General features: G+C 56.4%; 1 protein-coding gene across 6 annotated transcripts in view; it reads right to left on the bottom strand.

The window, feature by feature from the left end:
• Positions 1-4985: 4985 nt before the first annotated feature.
• ARHGEF16 (Rho guanine nucleotide exchange factor 16) overlaps positions 4986-10479 on the bottom strand; it is a 34447-nt gene continuing 28953 nt past the window's right edge. For all 6 annotated transcript variants that reach the window (XM_049877681.1, XM_049877686.1, XM_049877683.1 and 3 more), the window contains 5 exons: positions 8735-8886; positions 8137-8325; positions 6767-6840; positions 6118-6219; positions 4986-5612 (listed from right to left, as the gene is read on the bottom strand). In XM_049877681.1, the coding sequence (XP_049733638.1) occupies positions 5473-5612; positions 6118-6219; positions 6767-6840; positions 8137-8325; positions 8735-8886 (657 nt within the window). In that variant the 3' untranslated portion in view covers positions 4986-5472. The remainder of the gene's footprint in view (positions 5613-6117; positions 6220-6766; positions 6841-8136; positions 8326-8734; positions 8887-10479) is intronic.

Here is a 10479-nt window from a genome sequence, read left to right as displayed (position 1 = left end):
AGTTTCAATCCACCCTCCACTCTTTGGAAATCCTATGGGGCAGTTCTACTCTGTCCTGTAGGGCTATGAGTTGGAATCGACTCGACGGCAACAGGTTTGGTTCTTTGGTTTTATGTAAACTTTATACTCAACAAATGGAGAATATACATTCTTTTTAGCATAATGGAACAATTAACCAAACTGAAAGTTGCTTCTTTGGAGACGAATAAGAAAGACAAAGCATTAGCAAGACTGATGGTGGGGGAAAAAAAAAAAAATGCAGTGAGAAGGACTGAGAATTAACCACAGATACAATAGAGATGAAAACATAGAAAAGGGTTATTATGAACTACCGTATGCCATTAACTTTGACAACTTAGAGAAATGGATGAATTTCTGGAAAAATATAAAATGCTAGGACTGGTATGAATAGAAATAAATTCTAATAAACCAATAAATTAAGTAAATGCAGGTAGTAATTGAAGACCTCCACTTCTACCCTACCCCAATAATCCTAGGTACCGATGTTTATATAGGTGGTTGTACCAGACTCTCAAGACACCCCTGATCTTACCTAATATGAGTTGTTCCAGAAACTTGAAATAGTGGGAAGGCGAGTCAACTCACTGAATGAGACCGGTATGATCTTGGTTCTAAAACTGAGTGAGAACATTACAAGAAAAGAAAATTACAGACTCAGTTTGTGTATGGAAAAATCCTAAATAAAAAAATTAGCTACTCAAATAAAAATGTTTAAAAATATCAACTTGATCAATTGTGGATAATCCGAATACGAGGACAGTTTAACATCAGAAAATATGCCAACGTACGTGGACTAGAAATCTGATGGTTTGTCCTGACAGAAGCAGAAAGAGCATTCAATACAGTTCAATGCCTGTTTAGGATACAAATTCTTGGAAAACTGGGTACAGAGAGGATCTTTCTTCACGATGGTTCAAGGCAAGAATCTACTGTAAACATCCTGTTGAATGAGAAACGAATTCAAGTCTCTCTTTAAATGACACCATCTCCGAGATGCCTTCTGTGACCCTAATTAAATATCATCCCTCGCTGCTGTCTTTCCTGCCCCACATTATTTTTCTTCACAGCCCTAATATTGTATCCTGTGTCTTTTTGTTTGACTGTCCTTCCCCATTAAGGCACAAAATCTGGACAGCCAAGGGCTTTGGTTGCTTCACTATGTGACCACTTGGAGTGAGATCCTATTAAGTAGGGACCCAAACATTTGTTGAATGAATAAATGAATTCCCACGATGATCAAGAGGGGGGCAGTGGCAGTTCAGTGGTAGAATTCTCACCTTCCATGCAGCCATTACCCATGTGTCTGTGGAGGCTTGCGTGTTGCTATGATGCTGAACAGGTTTCAGTGGCGCTTCCAGACTAAGACAGACTAGGAAGACAGTCTGGCAATCTGCTTCTGAAAATTAGCCAATGAAAACCCTATGGATCACAACAGTCTGATCTGTAACCAGTCACAGACATGGTGTAAGACCAGGTAGCGTTTTGTGCAGTTGTGATTGGGGTTGCCATGAGTTGGGCGCCAACTGGACAGCAGCTAACAACAACAAAAATGAAGAATCAGAGGATGTCTCATTATCACTCCCTGCCCAGTAGAGTTCTGCAGGCCCTGGTCAATACTGTCAGATAAGAAGAAGAAACAAGAGGTATAAAGATCCAGGGGGAAGAGAAACCTATCTTGGTTTACCAGGGATATTATTATCTCTACAGAAAACACAAAAGGGCCAGGAGACATTATTACAACTCATAAGAATTCAGCAAGGTTGATAGATGAACCTATAAAAGATTAACCTATAAAGTCAATAGTTCTTCAACACCAGCAATAACCGGATGTCCATACACCCCCTTCTCCCAGGGCCATGGGGATCTACAAGACAGAACACAAAATAAGATACCATCCAATATAGCAATGAAACCCAGAAAGTATCTCGGGAGTTCATCTGGCAAAAGAATGCATGAGGCCTTCATAGAACTTTCAGACCTGGAAGAAGGCCTGAACAAATGAAGTGTCTGACTAGTGTTAAGCCAAAACACCAAAGGCTTTGGCGTTGACTCAATTCCGACTCATAGCAACCCTATAGGACAGAGTAGAACTGCTCCACAGGGTTTCCAAGGCTGTAATCTTTACGGAAGCAGACTGCCACATCTTTCTCCTGAAAAGTGACTGTTGAGTTTGAACCACTGACCTTTTGGTTAACACCTGAGTGCTTAACCACTGTGCCACCAGGGCTCCTTTAACCAGTGTCAGGGAGGACCATTTGACATTGTAAAAATGTCACCTCTAGTCAGTCTTTAAGTCTGTTCCATCAAAGAACCCCTGACGGAGTTCACAGGGGATGCCTGGAAGAAGCAATCTGCAACGTCTAAAAGGCCAAGGGTTTGACATCAAGAACAAGGAAGGATGGTGACAAATCCATAAGCAGAGAGAGGGAGGCGAGGACATGAGTGTTCACAGGACATAGCCTCCCTAAGACCAAGGAGAACAGTTGGGGAGTCATGGGTCCTGAGTGACGCTGAGGAGGTAGAAGCAAAGTGGTCAGCCCCTGAGCCCCAGAGCAATGGGCAGCATTAATACTTTTGTCCTGAGAACCTACCAACAATGCCGCTTCTAGACACCAGGGGGCACCCAAGGATGCAGAGGGCATGGAGAGACCCAGGAACAACCCAGCAGAATGGACAGGTCAAGTGCCTTGAATGCACATAGTGGTGGAATGTTCCGGAGTGATCAGAACTGTACAGAGTAGTAGCACCGGTAGGTCCTAAAAACCGTGTTGAATGAGATAGAAATTAGGATGAAGTCAACAGCACACACCTCCCCGCCACCCCACCAAAGGACATGATATTTTTTACAAGGACACCCGGGTGTTTGAGGAAGCACATCAAACACATGGAGGTGTCTGTAGAAGGGAGAGGTGGGCAAAAGGGAGTGCTCACTGAAGCCCCCACCACCGCTGAGTCCCATTGCTGATGGCTCAACACTATGTACCTTGCACTCCCCTCCCCAGGAAGGGATGGGTGGCCCGTCCAGCCTGTGACATTTATCCTGGTCCTTATGCTTGGCATCTGGGTCTCCATGACCCACCCACACTTGCTCTTCTTCCCAGGAGGCTGCTCTTCCTGCCCAGGTCATCTCTGTGGGGGGGATGGGGGTGGGGATCTGGCTCTTCTCATTCACCCTGAGCCTCAGCCTGCCCAACAGCCCCAGCTCCCCACCATCCCCATGGCCCTGCAGACGTTCATCCACTGAAGTGCTACTAAGCTGGCCAGAAAGGCCCGGGGTGGGGGGGTGTATGGACATCAGGGCATTGCCCAGTCATGCCTCGTCCACCAGGGCCCAGCACTGGGCACAGCGCTGCCGTGGGTGCTCTGGTGGGCCTTGCAGCTAGCCCCAGCACCCCCACTCCCTCACTGTCCTCCAGGCTAAGCATTTTAAACCCATTGCGTATGAGAAAGATTCTTTTCCCCACTTAGCAGATGAGGACACTGGAGCCTAGAGGGTACTGCTCAAGGTCACCTAAGGTCTGCCCAAGGTCACTCAAATGAGCACAGGACAGATTCCAAAAAGTGGCTGCAGTCAATGGCCCTGCCTCCGAGACTTGCCAAATCCACTCTATTCCATTGACTAAAAACGTCCTAAAACTGTACTTGGCTGAGAATGAATGGAGGGTCCCCCTGGAGCTGCCGGGTAGTGGTTAGACTGAAGCCTTAGGGTCACAACAGCACCTGGTTTACACAAAGTGCTGCCTGCCCGCTCCTGCCAGAGGCCCTTCTCCCCCCACCTCGCTGCCAGCTTGAGCTCTGGGAGGAGAGCAAGAGGTAACCAGCTCACAGGTGGGGAAACTGAGGCCGGGATCTCCTTCCGTTTTGCCTGGGGGAGTGGGCGGGGCTCGGCCAGGTCTCCAGGGACCATGCCTCTTCCCGAGACGTGGCCCTGCCGCATTTTGCACAGCAGCACAGCTGCCCTTGTGCGGCTCTGAGCCAGACTGCCGCCCCTGTGACAGGCTTGGGGGTCGTGGGGACAGGAGCTGCCACCCTTCCTTCCTGGTGCTGGTATCTTAAGGCACCTGGGCCTGTGGGTGGGGCTCAGGGAAGCCCCACCCCTTGCTCCACCCACCACTCTGTCCACTCCCACTACAGGCTTCTCTTCATACCTGGGGCCATGGGTGGGGCTCAGAGAAGCCCCACCCCCTTTGCTCCACCCATCACCTCAACCTCTCCCACACCTATCTTCTCCCCTTCATCCTTTGCAGGGTTCAATAAGCCAACCCCAGAGCAGGGGTGGGGGCAGTGAGCAGGCCTCCCAGCGTCACCCACTTCCAGTTGGCTTGGATTTCAGAATAGAAGCAGGGCCCCATCTTGTGACGCAGAAGGTCTGGGAGAGTTTTCAGGAGCATGCTGGGTGCCCTCACCCAACCACAGCACTATCCAGGCCGAAAAAGTCCAGGAGCCTCAGTAAAGGGCATGAAGGGCAGGGGAGGGGTTGCGTCCTGGGATGGCAGGCCCCAGTCCTCCCCAGCCTGGCCCAGCAGCCTCCCCTCCCCCCAGGCACAAATGCCACCTCTCCTGGGAAGCTCTTCCCCGGACCAGGCTGCTGACCAAGCTCCAAGGGCAAGCCGACCTGCCTCTGCATCTGCAGGTCCCATGGGGTCCTGGGTAGGGGGCTTGGTGGGGGAGGCCATGAGGCCCCTGGTCAGCCTTTGGTCCTTATAGCCCGTATGTGGGCCCTGCCTGTGGTGATGTGATAGGTCACAGGTAAGACAGAGCCAGGGGCAAGTTCTGGAAGACATGCAGGGGGGCCAGCCCCAGCCTGGGGCACCTAGCACTGGGGTGACCCCATAAAGAGTCCCAGTCCCAGCCCAGGGCACCCAGCACCCAGGTGACCCCATACAGGGGCCTGTCCCGGCCCGCACTGGGACACAGATGGTTGTGGCCTTTGCCTCGCTCTGATTGACTGTGGAAATCCAGGTTTTAAAGAAATACTTTAATGTCTTTGGAAACCTCAAAGATACAATTCCCAGGCTGGCCTTGCAGACCCCCTCCATGGCTGGCCCTCGTCTGGGATCATGGGGCAGCCCTGGGCACTGGGCAGAGGGGGAGGCCTCCTTGTACTGCATGGGTTGGGGGAGCAGAAGGGCATGGGCCCCATATTGTCCTCTCGGATCACCCCATAACCCCTTGGGGTGTAGGGCCAGGAGGGCCAGACCCTGGGCAGCTGGAAGCTGGGAGATGGGGGTGGGGGGAAGGAAGTGGTGGTGGGGCCCAGGTGTGCTCCTCCAGCTGGACTTGCAGAGGTGAGACCTGGCCCATGACCACCTGGGAGTGCCTCCGAGGAGGGCAATGTGGATCTTCCCTGTGAAGTGTTCGGAGCAGGGGCTTTGGGAAGACCCAGGCACTGGGGCAAGCCATGTACTCCTTGAAACCCAGTCTGCAGCTCCCAAGGTGCCTAGTGACTGTCTACCGGTCTGTCTCCACGCGTAGCCGCTCCATCCTACGCACATTGTCCTCCACGGCCACGCGGCTGGTGATGGAGCGGGCAAAGTCCTCAGGGAACCAGCCGGTCTCCCCATCCCGCAACCGCTCACCATACAGCCAGCCTGAGTGGAAGGAGGGCTGGTGAGAGGGGCCTGCCCTGGATGTCGGCACCCCAGAGCCCCTGAGCTGCTGTTCCAGAGGACGCCAGCCCTGCCGCCACACGGGAGAAATGGGGCAGAGGTGACCAGTGACAGACTTGGGCACCAGCTCTTCTGTGCACAGCGTGGTCATGGGGAAGGAGGTGGGGGCTGAGTCCATCCCATTCAGCTCCTACCAGAGCCCTGGAAGGAGCTGCCACTCCCAGGCTGAGGGGCGCTCCCAAGGAGCAGTGGAAATCCCTCTCCTCCCAGCCTAAGAGACAAGACTGACAGAGAGCCAGCTGTGACTGTTGATGGGGACATGAGAGCCCCCGTTTGGAGGAGTCCCGAGGGATGCTGCCGCAGGGTCTTCGGTAAAACCCCGAGATTGGCTATAATACCTGCTGCCCACCCCTGCTTACAGGGCCCTTGCCTGAGCCCCAGAGGCTCCTTCAGCCCCGCCCCCTCCCACAGCCTCTGCCATCCTCACCGTCCTCCTGCTCTAGGACCAGGACCACGTCTGCCTGCTGCAGTGACACCTCGTCCGCCTGCTTGGCGAAGTAGGCCTTGGTGACCTCCACCTGCAGCAGGTCTGGGGGGTGGGGAAGAGGTGTCAGTTCCAGGACCACCAGGGGAGAGGCCCCAGAACTCTGCATCTCCCTGAGTAGGGCAGAGTCCACCCCTCTCTACACAGAAGTGGGGAGGGAAGGATGGCTGCCAGCCAACATGTCTAGGAGCTGAGTCCCAGTGGGGCTGGGGAGCCTCTGGGAGTCCCGGCACACAGAGAGGTGGCAGCTTACTGACTGCAGGCTAAAGTGGCCCCTCCAGAGGTTGTGGGACAGGCTGCTTCCACTTTTGGGGCCAAAGCTCTTGGCCTCTAAGGTGACAAACCTAAGGACCAGCAGCCCTATGGCATGAGCTTCCGTTTCCCCAGCTACTAGACACAGAGTGATGTTCTCTCCCACTGCAGATGGGCAAGACCCTGAGAAGGGCTGATGATAAAGAGGCAATACTCAGATACCTGGGGCTGGGGTCTAAGCATGCCAGTGTTCCCTCACCTGGGCAGGCTGCCCTGGACTCAGGCGTGGTGGAGACAGAGGGCTGGGAAAAGGGTTATGTGCCCCTGTCCCCCAACTCACCTCCTTTGTTGGCATGGTCTTGCCACTGTCTCTCCCTATGTCTCAGTGCTGTGATCCACCGTGCCCGGTCACTCCTGGGGACCAGAGAGAGCGCGAGTGAGGCCCTGAGGCTAGCCTGGCTTTGGCTTTCCCAGAGGGGGACCCTCAACTCAGCCCTCCACAGGTCACTTCCTGTGTGGCACAGCAGGAAGACAGGTGGGGGTCCCTCGGCTTCCCATCGGGAGTCCTTACTGTTACAGCCACAGAACTCCAGGGTTCCTGTCCCTTCCCTGGGAATGGCTGGGGGTGTGAGAGTGTGCTACCCACAGCCCTTGGGTGGGATGGGCACCAGGGGTGGCGTGAGGATGCTGAGGAAGGTGGTACCATCCAACCTCCCCCAGCACTCCCTGCCCAGCATCCCCTGTGGGCGGGGCTTGAGCCAGGTGTTCCACGTGGATGCCTCCTCAGACCTTCTGATGGCCCCTGTGCTTGGGCCGTCTCCCCACCACACATCAATGGTGCTGGGACATAGAAAGGACTGGTCACAAGGCGGGCCAGGAGCAGGGCAGCTTCGTCCCAGGCAGGCCACTCCCAAGTCATACTTGCCCAGGGTTATGGGGCTAGGTGGCAGCTGCAGGCCCAGAACCCAGCCCGCCGGCCCTAGGCGGCCCATTTCCCTGCGCTGGGCCCGAGGCCCCTGCTCCTTGACCATCCTGCAGTTCAACACACTAGCCTCAGTCTCCTGATTTGAAAGGGGGCCTGTGACGGCCCCACAGGAAGGCCTGGAGGAGACATAGGGTACAAGCCTCTTCCTCCCACAATGTTGACAGAACCCTACTGTGTGCCAGCACCTGTTCTACACCCTGGGGGCTCTGCTTTCTTGACACTCCCCTGCCCTGGCTCACTGTCTGCCTTGTTGCTCCTGCCTCAGGGCCTTTGCACAGCCATGCCCTGCTAGGAATGCTCCTGCCCAGGTGTCCATGGTGCCCTCTCTCCCGAAAGTTTTTGACTGAGACCTCACCTTGTCCATGAAGCCTTCACCACCAGCTCCCCCACCTGGCACTCCCTTCCCTGTCTAGTTTTTCCCCTCAGTCCTTACCCATCTCACACACTAGAAAGTTCAGTTACTCGTTCTGGAGGGCAGCTATACTCACCACTACCCCCCACCACCGGTTCCCCATTATGTACGTGTGTCCTCTCCTTTGAGTGTAAACTGCACAAGGACGAGGCTGTCAGCACTCCCAACCCATCCCTGGCACACACCAGTGCCGGGCACGCAGTAGGTGTTCAGGAGATGTCTGTGGAACTAATGAGGCTGAGCAGATGGACCCCGCCCCGCTTACAGCTGAATGGGTGATGCTGGGAGCTGGGGCCTGAGCAGAGGGCCTTACGCGGATTCGGCAGAGAGTAGGATCTGCTCCTGGCGGCCCTCGCTGTTGTGCAGCATGGTCACCAGGAAGGTGTACGGCACGGTGGAGGTGCGGTTGCTGCCGCCCGGCAGAGGGAGGTCCGAGGGCTCCATCTTCTGGACCTCAATGTGTTCGATCTGGGCGTAGTCCTGGACTGCATAGCTGTCCTCACTGTTGGGTACAGGCCATTAATCAGATGCTGCAGATGTGGGCTTGGGGCAGGCAGCCTCGGAGCACTGCCCTCCCACTCCATCAGCAGCAGCCAGGGCCTGGCTCCAAAGGGCCGTTCCAGAGGGGTTACCTGCCCACCCTCCACCCCCCGAGCCATGGAGAGCAGAGACTGAGCACAGTCAAGTCACCCAGGGTCTTCAGGAACAAGCAAGAGCCAAGCGGAGCGTTGTGTGTCCTCAAGCAGAGGGGCCCAGGCCATGGCCAGGCCAGGCTGGGACAGGGCTCTCCACCCTGAGCTGGCCCCTGACCCCCTCCTCAAGTCCATGGCCAGGGTTGCAGCCTCACTCCCCATCTCAGGGTCACCCCCTCCGCAGTGGGATGCAGCAGCTTTCCCCGGAATCAGGCCCACCTCTTCTTCTTGGTGACCACCAGGACATCATTGAACAGGAACAGGTAAGAGGTTGGTCGGCTGGCAATCTTTCGGAAGAGTCCAGCATCTTCCACCAGGGAGAGCTCTCCACGCTTCAGCAGCCACCGGGAGGCGGAGATGAGCCCAAGGGACTGGGGACAGGGATGGGGGTGAGCAACTGCCCAAGGGGCTGAGGGTCAGGGTGTGTGGCCCAGAAGGACTGTCCTTGGGCTGCAGCTTGGTAATCAAGCCTGTCCTGAGAACAGGTGACCCAGCTTGATGGCCGGGCAGGAGACACAGCTTCATCCAGGCCTCAAACAAAGGGCCATTCAAGTGGCCGGCAAGCTCAGCCAGGCCCCAAGGCTGAGCACCTACTCTATGCTCTGCCCAGGCTGGGCGCAAGGCCTGGTCCAGGGTTCCGCACAGGGGCACGAAGGGCAGCCTGCATGGCTGGCCCTGCTCTGGCATCTGGGGGCCTGTCCTGACCCTGGGCTTCCACACAGCACTCACGCTGGACATGGGGCTGGTGCTGACCTGCCCTCCTGCCTGCAGGGTGGCCCTGGAGTATGCAGTCAATGCAGGAGCTATGTCAGCCAGGCGGGGGGCAGGAAAGATAAGTGAGGCAGACCAAGTGCTGGCAGGGGGTACAGGATGAGGGTGGCCTGAAGGAGGCAGGGCGATCACCACAGGGCACAGAACATACTGGGCATAGAGTGGGTGCTGGAGGGCTGGGCTGGGATGCTTAGTCACCCAGAATCTGCCAGAAAGGGGGTGAAGGAGATGCAGGAGGGGAGCAGTGCTTTGCAGGCTGCTGGGCCAGAGGCAGGTGGGCAGGAAGAATGGGTGCTGGGGGGGGCAACTGGTTCCCTGCACAAACTCCTTGGCCTGACCCTGCCTGGTCCCTGACCTCACGGTGGCCCCCATTCCCCACCGAGCTTCCAGCCTCCTCACTGAAGTTGGAGGGTCACCTGGCTGACGGATAGGCAAGGCCGGCGCACCGCAGGCAGGCAGCACTGGTGGGGGGGGGGAACACGCCTGATGGGGCAGGGTCCCTTCCAGATGTGCTAGACTGGGGCAGCCAGAATCAAGCCCAGCAGCCTCAGACCCTTGGTTTCTGAGGCACAGCCATTCACAGGTGGGGCCGTCTGCTCCTCACGTGCCCCCCAACCTCCCACAGGAGCCCTTCTGGCAGGGGGTGGAGGTTTGAGTGACCTGGGGCCTAAGGTGGGGCACTGGTCCACTGTCTGGAGTGACCACCCACCCCCTGGACAGCACAGGGATGAGGCCAGCCTGTGGGATCATGGGGGGCCTGGGGAACAGAGGGGTCTGAGCCCTGGCTGCTTGCAAGGGGGTTCTAGGGTAGTCCAGCCCTCCTTCCCCAAGTACCCAAGGACAAGTCCTGGCCTTACAGGGAATTTGGACCCTGAGCTGGGCTGAGGCCACCCTCCCCACTGGTCTTGGGCCAACTGGGGCCTGCTGCCCACCGAGTCCTAGGCTTGGCCACTTGGCCCAGGTCTTCCTCTGCCTGGGCAGCCCTGCGGGTGGGGGGCACAGGCCAGAAAGGGTGGGCTGGGAAGCTGAGCATGTGTGGCCAGGGAGGCAAAGGGACCCTCCAAAGTGGGCCAGAGGCACACTGCTCAATGTGGCAGCTTCCCTACAGGCTTGTGTGCAGCCCTGACCCCTGGGGTGTGACACCTAACACTGCGAGGTCTGCCCTAGCCTTTAGGCCCAGGACGGCAGGAAGC

Source organism: Elephas maximus, chromosome 3, assembly GCF_024166365.1.
Source record: "Elephas maximus indicus isolate mEleMax1 chromosome 3, mEleMax1 primary haplotype, whole genome shotgun sequence".
NCBI classification, from domain to species: domain Eukaryota; kingdom Metazoa; phylum Chordata; class Mammalia; order Proboscidea; family Elephantidae; genus Elephas; species Elephas maximus.
The sequence above is the reverse complement of the archived record's forward strand: the minus strand, read 5'-3'. Positions and strand labels throughout refer to the sequence as shown.